The sequence below is a fragment of the Kogia breviceps genome, chromosome 11, assembly GCF_026419965.1.
Source record: "Kogia breviceps isolate mKogBre1 chromosome 11, mKogBre1 haplotype 1, whole genome shotgun sequence".
Lineage (NCBI taxonomy): Eukaryota > Metazoa > Chordata > Mammalia > Artiodactyla > Physeteridae > Kogia > Kogia breviceps.
In genome coordinates, this window is record NC_081320.1 from 6,324,257 (window position 1) to 6,341,307 (window position 17,051).

Genomic DNA, 17,051 nt, shown 5'->3' on the forward strand with positions numbered 1-17,051 from the left:
AAACAGACTGCCATGTGGGGAGGAGGGGGAGGAACCAAAAGAAACAACTTGCAGCTCAGTCTTCCAGCTCACATTGCCTGGCTTAGGCAGTTTGGTATAAACTAGTTGGTGGAGAAGCTGGCATTGGTCCCTGGTCCTGGCACCCTGAAGGAGTCTAACTAGTGGTGCCTACTGGCCACCTGGCACCCCTCTGGGCCCATTTCCCAAGCAAAGCTGCAGGAAGGCCAGAGGATGGCTTCAGCGCCTGGGTCTTCTGTCTGGAGAGCACTCTTCTCCCCCAACCCGCAAAGGATCTGGGGGCTTCTGGAATGCCCCCACCACCTTCTCTGCCTCCTCTGTGCCCAGGCCTTCCCCTGGGTGGCCCTGGCTCTGGGAAGGTGGCAGCTGCTTCTACTCCAAGCTGCACCCCTGTGGGTGCTACCTCAGGGTCTCAAGTGCAATGTACAAGGTCAGACTCGCTTGTTTCCACATGCAGCTTGAGAAAGCCACGTTGTGATGGTACAGCTACTCCTTTTATGTTTTCTTTGCTTATTTCTTCTTATTTGGCTTTCATAAAAATCCCAAGGTTTTAAGAGAATTATGGATCTATTTGAAAGAGGCAAGTAATAGCAATGACATCATTAGATTTTTACTATGCCTGTGCTTCTGTACTACATATATATAACCATCCTGTGGGCTAGGTTGAATTATCCTCAATTTATGATGGGAAAACTGAAGTTCAGAGAGGTTAAGTGATTTGCTTAAGGTAACACAGCAACTCTGGTCTGGTGACTCTCAAGGAAGAGGTTCTTTATCCACATATCTTACTCTTTGGGCATAAAGATACAAACAAGAGTAGATGGAGGGGCTTCCCTGGTGGCGCAGTGGTTGAGAGTCCACCTGCCGATGCAGGGGACACGGGTTTGTGCCCCAGTCCGGGAAGATCCCACGTGCCGCGGAGCGGCTGGGCCCATGAGCCGTCGCCACTGAGCCGGCGCATCCAGAGCCTGTGCTCCGCAACGGGAGAGGCCACAACAGTGAGAGGCCCGTGTACCGCAAAAAAAAAAAAAAAAAAAAAAAGTAGCTGGAGGTGGGAGGTTTGGTTTTGGGGTGAGTGTTGCGTGTGTGTGTGAAGTGCTCATGCAGATTTTATGAATTTTTACATAAATGTGTATACGTCACCTACAGCGCATGGCAGCTAGGATGTGGCATTTTTCAATTGAGATCTTACAACTTAGCAGTTTATACCACAGTTATCCCCTGTTCTACTTTACAAAGCCAGGGTAGTGGGGGGATTCAGGCCAGGATGGGACACATGATTTTCATTTGCCACATGGGGCTGATTGGCAAGACGCCTGTAGAGAGTTGATGGTCCAGGGAACTAGAAAACGCTGATCAGCCCCCCACGAGGTCAGACACTAGGCAGCATCTGTCTACGAGAATGAAGATGCCCTGACTTTGCCGTACACCAACCCGGGGCCGGCATTTCTCTTTGTCACCTCATAGAGTGGGTGAATGAAATGAAGAAGGGGACGGCGAGGTTGGCCCAAGGCCCTTCGGTAAGTGGGTAGCCCCGGTGGATCTCTCTGGTCCTGCCTGGACCCAGAGGGGTGGACTCCAGCCTGGGTTCCTGAGAAGGGCTGGTCCCCGGAAACAGGGGGCAGAGTCGGAAGGGAAGCCTCAGCGGGCATGTCGGGAGGCTGTGGAGTGGACCAGGGGGAGGCTGACTCTTGGCAAAATTCACCCGCTCGTGCAGCTTTCTTCTGTACCACGTGCCAGTGACACACAGGACACCGTGCTGCCCCCTGCATCACCCCATAGCCAGCTCTTCCTGCTTGGGAGGAGCTTCTATTAATTAACAGCTGGATAACAACAACGATAATAAATAACAAGTCCACGTGTGTAACATTCTATACCTACAAAGCATTTTCACCTGCAGTGCCTGGTTTCTTAGGCACAATTTCCCGAGGCAGGAGGAGTGGGCAGGTGATCATTTCCTAGGGAGAGTCTCTAAGGCTCAGAGAAGTCAGACTCAAACATATTCTTCCTGCCCTGCATACCAACACTCTTTATTTTAATAATGATGGTTTCAAGCCAGAAGTAGACTGTATTCATGGGAGGGAGAGGAAAACAGTGAAAGCACTGTAGGTGAGATATAAGGTTTTATTTCCCCAGCAGTGACCAGGAGTTCCCTCCCCCTGACATGGCACCCAGCACCCCTTCCTGGCCCACTTCAGGTGAGGCTTGCTGCTCTCCTAAGTCTCCGTGCCCAGCAGCTGTGGCTTCCCCGTGTCGTGTCCCCTCCCGCTATCCCCTCCTGCAAAAATTCTCTGCTGGCTTTTCGCTCTCCGCCGGTCCTCTGTGTGTGGCCTCAGGAGGAAGCCACGGCACTGAGCCACGTGGGAGGAATGACCCCTCCCAGTGAGACAGGCTGGGACCTGGGACCCTTTGCTGCAGTGCTTGTCCCTGGACAAATGTCTCCTCCAGCAACAGAATACAGAGACACTATAAGGGACTAAAGTAACTGGGGCACGTTATGGACAACAAGGTACAAAAAGACCAAAAACCCAACCGCCGCTTCTGAGGAGCTGGAAGCAAAAGCCGGGTCCTGAGCACGATCCCTGCGCACGGCACCACCGAGGGGGTGGGCACACCACCTAAGCCCCTCCTCCAGTCCGACCGCTGGACACACCCCTACCCTCACCCCACTTAAGGAATCAGCTCGCCCCCCCATCAGAGAGCAAGCAAGGGCAGCTGGTGTTTGTTCTCACCCCCTCTACTGCAGCAGAGACCCCAATCAGGCCTTGCCTGAATTTCTTTTTTGTTTGTTTCTTTGCGGTACTCGGGCCTCTCACTGTTGTGGCCTCTCCCGTTGCGGAGCACAGGCTCCGGACGCGCAGGCGCAGCGGCCACGGCTCACGGGCCCAGCCGCTCCGCGGCACATGGGATCCTCCCGGACCGGGGCACGAACCCCGCGTCCCCTACATCGGCAGGTGAACTCCCAACCACTGCGCCACCAGGGAAGCCCTGCCTGAATTTCTTGTCTGGCCTCTTGTCAGTTTCTGTTGATTAAGAAGGCCAAGAACCCTGGTCAGTAACACCAGGCTCTGAGGCACCCGGGAGGGTAGGTCAGAGGAAGGTCACGTTCCGGCCACAGGCTTGCGCAAAATACAGTGTCCTGGGCCTGTGGCATGGACCTGACCCCCTGCTGATCGAAGGTGGAATGTGAGGGTGAATCTTTCCCCACCACCAAGAAGAGGGGGCACAAGAGACCCTCACGTCTGTGTTAGGTACCCAGGGAATGACTGAGGTTGACAATTCCCCTGATGCTCTAAGATAGGAGGCAGAATTCGACAACAGTCAGGAAAATGGCAGGTGCCGGGTGGAGCCTGCAAAGTCAGGTGGGGTTGGGAGAGTAGAGTGGGGAGTGTTGAAGTACTTAAAAAACCCTTGACGTTGTATTTTACATTGAGAGACGCTCGGAAAATAGCAACAACTGTATTCGTTTCCTAGAGCTGAAGTAATAAATGACCACAAACTGGGTGGCTTAAAAAACCAGAACTCTCTTGTCCTCCGGTTCTGGAGGCCAGAAGTCCAAAGTCACGCCGTCAGCAGGGCCACGCTCCCTCCGATGGCTCTGGTGGAGGACCCTCCCTCACCTCTTCCTAGCTTCTGCTGGAGTGTTCTTTGTTTGCAGACGCATCACTGCAATCTGTGCCTCTCCGGTCACATGGCATTTTCCCCGTGTGTCTCTGTGTCCAAATCTCTCTCTCTTTTCTCTTATAAAAACACCAGCCACTGGATTAGGCCCATCCTAATCCAGTATGACCTCGTTTTAACTTGATTCCATCTGCAAAGACCGCCTTTCCAAATAAGGTCACATTCACAAGTCCTGGGGCTTAGGAGGTCAACATAGCTTTTTAGGGGGACACAGTTCAACAGAAAGTTTTCTGAGTGTCCAAGCACAGTGAGGAGTGCAAAGGGGCAGTTTCAAACGTGGGAAATCAGACTGGAGATTTTAGTGAAGAAAAGGATGAGAGGTATTAGCCGCAGACAAGAAAAAGCAAACATACGCTGTGAGTTCATGTTAAGTTCAGGGATGGGTGATGATGAACCAGAACATGAATACATTGTGTTTTAGGACTCGCCACAGTTGCCTAAAGTGTGTCTCAAGAATCTTGACATCTGTAGCAATATGATTATTAACGCAGGCAGATAGACATAGTCTCGTAAAAAATAATTTGCTAGCAAGACAGTCCTTATCGCTTGACGTTGAACGGAAGAAACAACGGAGGAAAATCCATCACTCGTGATGGTGAAAAGGGCATTTAATCGGATTGAAAGTCCTGTGTTTCAGACTGCTTACTTGGCTAAACACAGCACTTTCATTCACTAGATTATATATTCAGCTTCCTTAAAAGTAAGATACAGAAACTTTAGCAGAATCCAAATAAGTGAAGTGCTTTTCCATTTAAGTGACTTATTTTGTCATTTCCATTTAACTGAAAGCAAATTGCCTTCTTCAGTAGAGACTCCTATTTCTGATTTCAGATTCTCCTTTCTGAAAGAGAGAGCTGAAATTCTTTTGAGTGCAGTTGTGAAGAGAGTTCCTTTCAAAGGCACAGAATGATGGATGACTAGGGGATGTATTCTGAAAACAGTGATGAGCTGCCACGGGATGTGGCAGCCGTCGGGCTGTAGGGAGTGGGAGAGGGGACAAAGGGGGGGTCATAGAACGTGGGTGCTCAGGAGAGGCTGGGTGAATGAATGAGCGGTAATGCAGTGCACGCGGTTGCAGGTGCTCTTGCTGGAAATGGAGAAGGCAGGAGAAATGGACTGCACCAGAAAGGGGTAGAAGAAGTGAGCCTCATTTTGGAGATCCCGATCTTGAGTCTCCTGAAAGACGGCTCCAGGAGGGGGAAAAGCAAGGCCAGGGCTCAGGAGCGAGGTCAGCATGGAATTCTAGTTTGGGAGGCATTCACATGGAAGTAATAGTTGAAATGATAGATTTGCTGAAATTGTTGAGGGAGTTTGTACACGGAGAGAAAAGAAGTGGGCTGAACACAGACCAGTGGAAACTGTCCACATTTAGGGGATGGTAGGGAAAGTGGGGGGTCAGAGGGGAAGGATGAGATGGGGTGAAGAGTGGTATCTGGGCTAGAGCCCTGCCAGTGGCAAGCAACCCAGACAAGGTGTCCAAGTCCTGGAGATCAGACATAGCTCTCGGGCCCCCCATGAGGACAGGGCTTGGGGATGTCCCCAGCTGCAGAAAGGGAGGGAGGACAGGGATGGGAGAGCAGGGGATTCTCAGTATCCTGCAGGTCTGCGAGAACTGAGTTAAAGCAGGGTTTGGTACCCCAGGCGTGGCTGCTGCCGGGAGGCAGGAATCAGATGCTTGGGATGATGGTTGAAGGCATCATGCTGGATGGAAACTGGTGAGAGGAAGGCACGTGGTCAGTCTTGGAAGAAATTCAAGCAGCAGATTTGACTGTCTAGAGTCAGATCTGTGTTCCAAAACCAGCTCTACTGTGTTTGTGACCTTGGACAATTTATTGATAGTTCAATTAGCTGGCATTTAGTTTCCTCATCTGCAAAATGACGACACAGTATGAAATGGCATTGACCATGAGGAAGTATGTAAAGGGCCTAGGCAAGGACAGAGTGGGTGCTCAGTGGACGTTAGCTGTTAGCAACAGCAGTCTCAGTCGCACTCACATGGCCATGAAGGTAAGACTTGGGTGGAGGTTGTATCAGTCAGGCTGGACTGGGATATGCTGCAGTAACAAACAACCCCAAACCTCAGTGACTTACAATAACAAAGGTCTATTTTTCACTCCAGCGGCAGGTGCATCATGGGTTGGTTGTGGCTCTACCTACGTCATCTTCATTCTGGACCCCAAGCCTCTGGTGGTCATGGTGGAAGCGGGAAAAGAGCGCTTGGCAAAGAGCATGGTGGCTTTTACAGCTTCTGCCCTGAAGTAGCACATGTCACTTTGGCTCACATTTCACTGGCCGCTGTCGCGTGGCACTGCCTGAATTCAACACAGCAGGGAAGATCTTCTCTTAGATAGGGGCACCTGGTGTTGGTAAACAGTGATTCAGTTAACTGCAGAGGGAGCCTAGTCAGTGGAACTAGGGGAGCTTGGCCACCTGGGTAAATCAGTAACTCGATTTTTAAGCCAGGGACACAGAATCAGAGCAGGGCCAGGAGGATTGTCCCCTAAACCTGGAAAGGGCCACGCCCGGGATGGGACAAGAAGAGGATGAGACAGGCATGGTGAGGCTTGAACAATTCTCTGCAGGAAGGAGGATGACCGAGATAGAGAAGGAAGAGTGGACAGAAATGATGCGATAACCTGACCGAAACTCCCACTGGCTCGACAGCCCAGGCACGTTCCCTGACAGGCTGGCATTTGTGTTGTGTGCCCAGGAGGCCAGGCCCCAGGTGGAGGAGAACCGTGGAAGCTGTGCAGCTCGGGCACCTGCTTCTGTTCTCGAAATCATCCTTGCCTCCTCAGGGAAGTTCCATCCTTTGTCAGCCTTCGGTTCTTGGCCTGTCTTGGGTCAATACCAGTTCATATCTTCTACCTTCAAGGGCCCGTGCAAACAAGTGCACACATTTTTTTTTTTTTTTTGTGGTACGCGGGCCTCTTACTGTCGTGGCCTCTCCCATTGCGGAGCACAGGCTCCGGACGCGCAGGCTCAGCGGCCACGGCTCACGGGCCCAGCCGCTCTGCGGCACGTGGGATCTTCCCGGACCGGGGCACGAACCCGCGTCCCCTGCATCGGCAGGCGGATTCTCAACCACTGCGCCACCAGGGAAGCCCAAGTGCACACATTTTAAATAGAATGGTCATGTCAGGTTAGGAGGGAGAAGGGGATGGGAGTGTGGAAAAGGGATAAAGGGCATTAATGAATTGAACAAGAGCGGCCCCTCCCCCGGGCTGCGCTGGCGGTACCCCCTGAGCCGAGTAATGTGATTAACTCAGCCCTGTGCACCTGAGCTCCAAAAGGAATGGATGGATGGAGGGAGGGATGGATGGATGGATATCTTTGCCGTCCACTCCTCTCTTCCCGAAGTATTTCATGTTTCACCCAAAAGATCTTGTTCGCGCTTCAAAGACTTGGGGAGCAAGCCTGTTTGCTTTGCTTTTGCTGCTACCGCTGTTTTGGCCACCAGTCTCGTCAAGCTTTGGTTGTGTGTGGTGTGCAGGGCACGTGCTAAGTTTGTGCTCCTGGCTCTTCAGAATTGGCAGTTGGTTAGTTTTTGTTGTTGTTGTTTTTATCTTTCTGTAGCCTTTGCCCCAACTGCGCATGCGTGCAGTTATTTTTAGTCCCTTAGAGTTTCTTTGTATTTTGTTGCTAGAGGAGAGTTTGTCCAGGTGCAAGCACTGCAGTAAAGGGTCCCAGGTCCCAGGTCTGTCTCAGACTTGTTCTGGGACTTACCTGAAGGATGGGATTGGGGCGGCCAAGAGGAAAGAGGCAGCCCTGTGAATGGGAGGACTGACCAGCAAGGGCCTCCAGTGGAGACGGTGTTTACAGACATCAGCCCCCGGGCTTCCCTGATGGCGCAGTGGTTGAGAGTCCGCCTGCCGATGCGGGGGACGCGGGTTCGTGCCCCGGTCCGGGAGGATCCCACGTGCCGCGGAGCGGCTGGGCCCGTGAGCCGTGGCCGCTGCGCCTGCGCGTCCGGAGCCTGTGCTCCGCAACGGGAGAGGCCACAGCGGTGAGAGGCCCGCGTACCGCAAAAACCCACAAAAACAAAAACAAAAACACACATCAGCCCCAAGGGGGAACATGAAGGGGGCAGATGTACTAACCTACTTAATCACTGGGATAGTTACACTTCACTTGATGAATTCAACACGCAGGAACTGTGTGCATTTGCTCTGGGACAGGTGTAAATAAAACACAGTGGAGACAGATCAGTAACAAGAAGGCTGACCGCCGGGGTCCCAGGTGCTCTGAGGCGCGCCCCTCACGTGGACGGGCCGGGGAGGGCATGAGAAGGAGTCTGAGGGCTTTTCCCAAGGAAGCCACATTTCCAGGGACGCAGGACGGGGAGCAGGGATGCATACAGCCTGTGCCAGCAGGCAGTGGGCGAGGGTGGCATCCAGTGCCTGACAGATTAGAGCAGAGAGCGGGTGTGGGGCGGGGTCCTGAAGGACCTCGAGAGGCCAGAAAGACCCTGAGGCTGTGTCCCAACAGCTGGGGGGCCGCTGGACAGGCTCAAGCTGGGGAGGGACCTGGTCCCCTCAGCAGTTCATTTCTTCCTGTTGCTGCTTGAGAGACTGGAGTGGGCTCGGTGGCAGCTCCCGAGAGAGACGTATCCATGTGACCGTGACGTTATTTGGGAAGAGGGCCTTTGCAAATGGAACGCAATTAAGGATCTCAAGGTGAGATCATCCTGGATTGGGGTGAGGCCTAAATCCGCTGACAGTATCCTAAGAGAAGAGGGGGGAGAAGGCAGAATCGGGGAGGGGGGCAGTGGCGCATGTGAAGATGGGGCAGAGATTGGAGGCCTGCAGTCCCCAAGCCATGAGTGCCTGCAGCCGCCAGAAACTGGAAGAGGCAGGAAGGATCCTCGCCTGGAGCCCTTGGAGAGACTCTGGCCCCTCGAAGTATAAGTCCGGTATATATAGAGATATATTTCTGTTGTTTTCAAGTCACCCAGTTTGAGGTAATTGTTACAGCAGGCCTAGGGAACGGATGCAGTTGGTCTCTCCAAGATAACCATCTTCACGTGTTGCCCCTCTCCGAGGCCTGGCGCTCAGAATCCTCCGCTGTGTGCAGGACGCGGCCCCTCCTGTCCCACCCTTTTCCCTGGGCCTCCTCTGCACGGGCTCTCCAGCACCAGCTCCAGCCACCATCTGCAGCTCCACTTGCTGCTGGGCCTTTGCCTTGACCGTTTCTTCAGCCCAAGCATCCCTCTCCACTCCGCCCCCAACTTGCCCCCCCTGCCAAATCTTGCTCTGTCTGGAGAACTCCTGATGACCCCTCTGATCTCAGCTTGGCTGTCACCTCCTCCAGGAAGCCCTCCTCCCCCTCCTAGCCTGCCAGAGCATTAGCCACAATGAAATGGCCCGTTTCTGAGTCAGTTTTCAGAAAAATGGTATTTGCTCACACTCCTCAGGACACAGCCCAGTGTCAGCTACACAGAGGGCACCCAGTTATTATGATAGGTTGATGAACGGGGCAGCCATGGGGCGGGGCGGGGCCTGGGGCCATCGTCTGAGTTGGATGTAATAGTCCTGGAGGTGGAGAAGAGGGTGAAGGACACCCCTGTGATGTTGGCTTGCAGCTGGGCGGGGCGTGGGGTCACAGAGACAGGGAGTGCAGGGTTGCAGTGAGCGACTGAGTTGGGGCCCCTCAACCCGGCATTCAGAGAGCCCTTAACTTCCGCACAGTGGGGGGCTGTTATTTATCTTATTGAAGTAGAGTTGATTTACAATGTTGTGTTAGTTTCAGGTGTATAGCAAAGTGATTCAGTTGTGTATATGTGTGTATATATATGTGTATATATATATATGTATATATATGTGTGTATATATATATATATATATGTTATTTTCCACGATAGGTTATTATAAGATACTGAATAGAATTCCCTGTGCTATACAGTAGGACCTCGTTGTTCATCTATCTTATACATAGTAGTGTGTATCTATTAATCCCAAACTCCTAATTTATCCCTCCCCACCCTTTTCCCCTTCGGTAACCATAAGTTTGTTCTCTCTGTCCGTGAGTCTGTTTCTGTTTCATAAATACATTCACTTGTATCTTTTTTTTTAAGATTCTACATGTAAGTGATATCATATGATATTTGTCTTTCTCTGTCTGACTTCCTTCACTTAGTATGATAATCTCTAGGTCCATGCATGTTACTGCAAATGGCATTATTTCTTTTTTATGGCTGAGTAATATTCCATTGTATATATGTACCACATCTTCTTTATCCATTCACCTGTCGATGGACACTTAGGTTGCTTCCATCTCCTGGCTATTGCAAATAGAGCTGCAGTGAACACTGGGGGATATGTCTCTTTTCGAATTAGAGTTTTCGTCTTTTCTGGATATATGCCGATTGTTTTTGACTGGGAGAGTAGGTGGGGTCAGCTCCGCTCAGAAGTGGATCGCTTCCTGTAAAGATGCCAGAACCACGATGCGTCTTCCACCGTGAGACTGAGAGGCAGGCAGCTCGTGTCACAGATTAGGAAATGTACCAGCAGAGGGGCCATTCCTGGCCCACAGGCAGTGACAGACAACGTGCCGGGTCTTAATGGGTGAAACCAATGCTCCCAAGCTCCAGCGAGTCAGGAACCCATAAACTCTGAGGAACTGCGAGCTGTCCAAGGGTGGACAAAATGTCAAGTCCCATGAGTGTCCTGGATGGCAGTGCAGAGAATGCCCTTTGCTCATCTTAAACGTGGTCACGGCTTCCCCGATGGCCCCGGAACTTGCTACAGGCTTTGGCTGACTTGTCCCCTGGCTGGGAGCAGTCACTGCTAGAGCCTGACTCCTTGGATGGACCCTGAAGGAGCTGGGTCTTTTGGGGAAACGGGTAACAGCAAGTAGAGAGAGGTCTCTGATGAGCTGCGATGTTCCTATGGTCTGTCTATGAATTCATAAATACATTTTTGCTTTAAGAATATAACTTTTTCACATACATACAATGAAATATTCAGCCTTCAAAAGGGAGGAAATTCTGACATACGCTATAATATGGATGAAGCTTGAGGACACTGTGCTATGAAATAAGCCAGATGTAAAAGGACAAATACTGGACGATTCCACTCGTAGGAGGTCCCGGGAGTGATCAGGTAGTAGAAGGATTGTTGCCAGGGGCTGCGGGGAGGAGGGGAGGGGGAGGTAGTGTTTAATGGGTGCAGAGTCTCAGCGTTGCAAGATGAAAAGCGTTCTGGAGGCGGGTGACGGTGATGGTAGCACAACAGTGTGAATGTACTTAATACCACTTAAAAATGGTCCAAATGGTAAAATTTGATGTTAGGTGTATTTTACCACAATAAAGGAAATTGGAGGGCTTCCCTGGTGGCGCAGTGGTTGGGAGTCCGCCTGCCGATGCGGGGGACGCGGGTTCGTGCCCCGGTCCGGGAAGATCCCACGTGCCGCGGAGCAACTGGGCCCGTGAGCCGTGGCCGCCGAGCCTGCGCGTCCGGAGCCTGTGCTCCGCAACGGGAGAGGCCGCGACGGTGAGAGGCCCGCGTACCGCAAAAAAAAAAGAAAGAAAGAAAGAAAGAAAATTGGAAAAAAAATATGGATGTCTTCAGGAAGAGCTAGAGTGTGCACATTTCTACAAAACACTTACCAGATTTCTTTGACAAATGAAGGCGAGAGAAAAATCACTTTGAGCGATTGGGAAAAGAGAGACCAACAGACTCTCTCTAAAGTGTGCATGAGAAAGAGTCCTTCCCATGAAGATGGAGAGGAAGGGAAAGAGCTGCTGGGCTGGGGACAGAGGGGTGAGGGGAGACAAATGTGCTAGAACCGTCAGGGAACACATACCCACTCACGGTTCAGAGGTGGGGAGTTAATACTGAGTGATTTCTCTCCACGGACTATTTATAATTCCTGGCATTCACATCTATGCTTAGGTTAACTACTTATTATTATGTTATCATTATTTATTATTAGAACTATTGGATCAGCTGGGTCGAGCTCTCATTCCATGCTGTGGGCTTGGATGTTCTCAGGGATTCCCCGTGTGTACTTCGTGGTGTCTGGAGCAAGGACCCCCTTGAGGTATGGTTCTGGGCCCTTCTTACAATCATAGTCTGTCAGCGTCTCCAGTAAAACTTCCTGGGGTCATGGAAATGTCCTCCAATGTGCGCTGTTCAATAGGGTGGCCACTGAACACTTGACACGGGGCTAGTGCGACTTAGGAACTGAATTTTGAATGTAAGTCCAAGTAGCCACGTGGCTACCATTTTGAACAGCACAGGCTAGATTCTAGGTCCCAGAGTCGGGGTTGCCACACAGTTCCCTGCCTTCTGGACGGGGCTGGAACCCTCCAGAGGGCCTGGCCTGGCTATTATCTGTTACATGGGCCACAGTGAGTCCTGGTTCCTTCTTGGAAGTTGATGTTTGATTCTGTGGGATGGGATCATTGCAAGGAGGTGGCAGGTTCTAAGGCATCCTTTTAAAACTGGATTCTGCAAGAGAATTAGACCCCAGAGAATACAGTGGGAGCGCTTGTTCCCTTAATGTTCCCAAGAGCAGCGCGTGTCTAGAACCGCTCTAGGTACCTGTGGGAAAAGTGAACTGATTATGCTCAGTGGGTGTCTCAGGACCTTAGGGCTCTGGAACTGCGGTTGAGAAAGACTGACCTAAAGAGACTTCTCTAAAAAGAAAAAAGGATGCACTGAATCTCAGCCTTCTCATTCCTTCCGAAGACATTTCTCCCAGACCTACAGAAATACCACAGGTATCAGAATAGAGTGAGAGCCTGTGGTGTGTCCAAGGCCTTGCCTGATGAATCTCTGGTATTTAAAAACAAAAAAAAAAGCCTTTCGTCATCCAAGGAAGCAGTTCTAGCCAAACGCCAAGCCATGACCAACCTTGTTTTCTTTACCGTCCTCCTCCCCGTCACTCCCTCCCCATCACCGACTCCAGAACACTAGAAAGGACCTGATTTCCTGGCTGATCATGCTACGTACCACATATGAGGGCAAGGGCAAACACAAGCTTTTAAGAGCTCACAAGTACAGACAGATACACAGAACGTAGGTTATGCTTCGCATATAAAACCTATTCCTGAGAACGTATGTGTAAATCAACTCACAACTTTAAGACAATACATAGCTTACATTGTTAATAGAATATAGAAAAGCATAAGAAAGAAAAGAAGTCTATATATATATATGTATATATACACACTCACAAACACACATGTATGTGTATCTCTACATGAGATTCAGACAATATAGAAATAGAAAGTCAAAAATATGAAGGAAAAGTCAAAGCCTCTTTCCTTTCTTTATCAGGTCTCTCTTCAACAAGGTTACTACTGTCAACTTGCCTTGATTCCTTCCAGAAATTAAAGAAATACACCTATATGTGTCAGTGTTAATGTCAGTGCTCACACGCTCACATGTACACAATTTATAGAGGGGTCAAAATATACAGACGTACTATAAATAACAAATGCTGGAGAGGGTGTGGAGAAAAGGGAACCCTCCTACCCTGTTGGTGGGAATGTAAGTTGGTGCAGCCACTATGGAAAACAGTGTGGAGATTCCTCAAAAAGCTAAAAATAGAACTACCATATGATCCAGCAATCCCACTCCTGGGCATATATCCAGACAAAACTCTAATTCTAAAAGATACATGCACCCCAATGTTCATAGCAGCACGATTCACGATAGCCAAGACAAGGAAACAACCTTAATGTCCATCGACAGAGGAATGGATAAAGAAGATGTGGTGTATATACAGAATGGAATATTATTCAGCCATAAAAAGGAATGAAATAATGCCATTTGCAGCAACATGGATGGACCTAGAGATGATCATACTAATTAAAGTAATTCAGACAAAGACAAATACTATATGATTCCACTTATATGTAGAATCTAAAATATGAAACAAATGAACCTATCTATGAAACAGAAAGAGACTCACAGATATAGAGAACAGACTTGTGGCTGCCAAGGGGGTTGGTGGGGAAGGGATGGAGTGGGAGTTTGGGATTAGCGGATCCTACTGTAGAGCACAGGGAACTATATTCATATCCTGTGATAAACCACAATGAAAAAGAATATGAATAAGAATGTGTATATGTTTAACTGAACCACTTTGCCGTACAGCAGAAATTGACACAACATTGTAAATCAACTATACTTCAACAACAAAAAAAGATACAGACATATAGACTGGCTTTTTCACATATGTGTGGTCTCAGCACATACAGATACACCTCCTTCTTTGTCCTGACTGCATAGTATTCCATTGTATGGGGTTATGGGTTGCATTGTATCTTCCCCCCAAAAGATATGTTGGAGTCCCAACTCCTAGTAACTTAGAACGTGACCTCATTTGAAGACAGGGTCTTCACAGAGACAGTCAAGTCAAAGTGAGGTCATGAGGGTGGGGCCCTAATCCAAAATGACTGGTGTCCTTATAAAAAGGGGAAATTTGAACAGAGACACACACAGAAGGAAGAGACTATGAAGAGGCCCAGGGAGAAGACCAACATTTACAAGAGGACTAGATGACATCCTTCCCTCATGGCCCTCACAGTGAGGTCATGAGTGCAAGACGAATCTTTCGGTTGCAAGTGACAGAAGCTCCACTTGGACTAGCCTAAAGGAAAAGGAAATTAATTTTAAGGTTATTCTGCTGCCAGGATTTCCGGATAGCTAAGCTTCAGGGAGAATTGGGACCTGGCGCCTAGACACCATCCAAACACACTCCCTCTGCTTTAGTGCTGCTCCTCTCTGCATATTTGACCAATCCACCCCCACCCACCTTCTTCTTCTTTTTTTTTTTTTTTTTGGCTGCATTGGGTCTTCATTGCTGTGCGTGGGCTTTCTCTAGTTGTGGTGAGCACGGGCTACTCTTCGTTGAGGTGCACGGGCTTCTCATTGCGGTGGCTTCTCTTGTTGCGGAGCACAGGCTCTAGATGTGTGGGCTTCAGTAGTTGTGGCACACGGGCTTAGTTGCTCCATGGCATGTGTGATCTTCCAGGACCAGGGCTTGAACCTGCGTCCCCTGCATTGGCAGGTGGATTCTTAACCACTACGCCACCAAGGAAGTCCCATAGCCCCCTTCTTGAGATCAGCTTTCCCCACTTTTGTGGCCAAGATGGAGCCTGGTTTTGAAAGGACTGTCATGATGGCCAACATTAAAAAGTCGATAAATAACAAACGCTGGAGAGGGTGTGGAGAAAAGGGAACCCCTCCTACACTGTTGGTGGGAATGTAAATTGGTGCAGCCACTACGGAGAACAGTATGGAGGTTCCTTAAAAATCTAAAAGTAGAATTGCCATATGATCCAGGAATCCCACTCCAGGGCATATATCCAGACAAAACTACTATTCAAAAAGATACATGTACCCCTATGTTCACAGCAGCACTATTCACGATAGCCACGACATGGAAGCAACCTAACTGTCCATCGACAGAGGAATGGATAAAGAAGATGTGGTGTATATACAGAATGGAATATTATTCAGCCATAAAAAAGAATGAAATAATGCCATTTGCAGCAACATGGACGGAGCTAGAGACGATCATACTAACTGAAGCAAGTCAGGCAAAGAAAGACAAATAACATATGATATCGCTTACACGTGGAATCTAAAATATGGCACAAATGAACTTACTTACGAGATAGAAAAATACTCCCAGACATAGAGAACTGACGGTTACCAAAGGTGAAAGAAGCGGGGGGCATAAATTAGGAATATGGAATTAGCAGATACAAACCACTATATATATAAAATAGGCAAACACCAAGGTCCTACTGTGTAGCCCAGGGAACTATAGTCTATCCTGTAATAAATCATAATGGAAAGGAATAGGAAAAAGAATAGATATATAGATGTATAACTGAATCATTTTGCTGTACCCCAGAAACTAACACAACATTGTCAATTAAAGTATACTTCGATTTAAAAAAAGAAAGAAAGAAAGGATTCTGATGGGCTCAGCTGGGCTCAGGCTGCTAGCCCAGGACCTACCCAGAGCTGCATCACCATATACTAACCAGAGAAACCTCTGGAACCCTCTGGATGGCAGGCGTGGTGCGATGGGAGGGGTCGCTTGCTGGCAGAGGAGGTTCTGAGCAGACAGTCGCCAGGGGGCTCCTCTCTGTTTCCGTCGAAGCTTTTCCTGGAAGGGGAATTTCAGCAGTGCCATCATTTGGAAAAGACCTAAGGCTTCAGCCTACCCACACTGAGGGCCCTGACCAGCTCCTCCGACCCAAGCAGAGGTGCCTTTGTCTTTCTGGAGCCCAGTGTGTGCCCCCCCCACCCCCCGCCCGGGCCTGTGCGGCTGTGTCACCCTTCCAGGCAGAAGTGGAAAGCCGCAGAAACAACTGTCAAAACAAGGCCGGCCTCTGCCTGCAGGAAAATCCGGGCTGTGGCAGAGGCTCCGCGCCTGCCAAGCAAAATACCAGTTGGGAGACGTCGCTGGCGTACAATTTAAAAAATAACTTGACTAGCACTTGAGGTTATTTAGAAAAATACCTTCGGTCACGTGGTTTCCAGAATGTTATGTGAGATGAATCATCCGTACCCAGCCCAGAGCGGATTTAATTACACTCCCCTCCCCTGCTGCTTCTTTTAAAACTTGACCTTCTTTTCTGGTTGCTATTCAAATTCGGCAAAATATCAACTTGATTTTTTTTCGAAGCCCAGGGGGAATCTTTCTATAGCTGAGCGGATTCAGGCAGGAAGAAGGGACCCAGCACACAGGGAGGAGCCTTGCGGGACGGTTCCGACAGCAGATTACCTTTCATTAATGGGAAAATGGCATTTACCTGTGAGGGCTATAAAATAATCCGGCCCCCAAACTGTACTCAGCTTGAAAGCAAAACCAGACATCTAAGGTGTCACACACAGAATAGTTTTTGAGTAACCTGAGAAGATCGTGCCAGCCAGGCAGCCTTGGTGTCTCTGTCGCTAAGTGAGGGTCACTGTTCACACCCAACCCTGGGGTTTGGGAGGAGATAGAAACAAGGTGAGTTTTGCTTTACTAAATCCAGGTGTCCTTTGCTCATCTGCGGTGTTGTGTTTGGAGAACCACTCCTGCCCGGGAGGATTCCTCTCTAGCAAGCTCCCAGGGCAAGGGGGCCCGGGCCTGCCTTAGGGCTGACGTGTCCAGTGGGTTAAAAAACGTCCCGCACCTCCCAGTCCTCAGGCAGCTGCTTCTTCCAAGATCTTGGATCCTGGTGGCTCAGTGTGGGTTCTGGGATGACGGATCCACTGCCCCGTCGCAGCTCTGGGACCAGAAACAAGCGACATAGAGTCTCTGCCTCTGAGTCTCCTCATTGGATAAACAGGGATCATCACAGGAGTCCCCAGGCCATAGAGCTCTTGCGCCGATTAAACGAG

At 49.7% G+C, this 17,051-nt stretch overlaps 1 protein-coding gene across 2 annotated transcripts in view; it reads right to left on the reverse strand.

Annotated features, from left to right (window-relative positions):
* NPAS2 (neuronal PAS domain protein 2) overlaps positions 1-17,051 on the reverse strand; it is a 268,685-nt gene that overhangs the window by 209,725 nt on the left and 41,909 nt on the right. Inside the window, exon 1 of one of the 2 annotated variants that reach the window (XM_067007111.1) lies at positions 15,704-16,112. The exons of the other annotated variant lie outside the window; for it this stretch is intronic. Coding sequence (XP_066863212.1) covers positions 15,704-15,858 — 155 coding nt within the window. The 5' untranslated portion in view covers positions 15,859-16,112. Of the gene's footprint in view, positions 1-15,703; positions 16,113-17,051 lie in introns of those variants that run through there. 2 annotated transcript variants of the gene reach the window in all.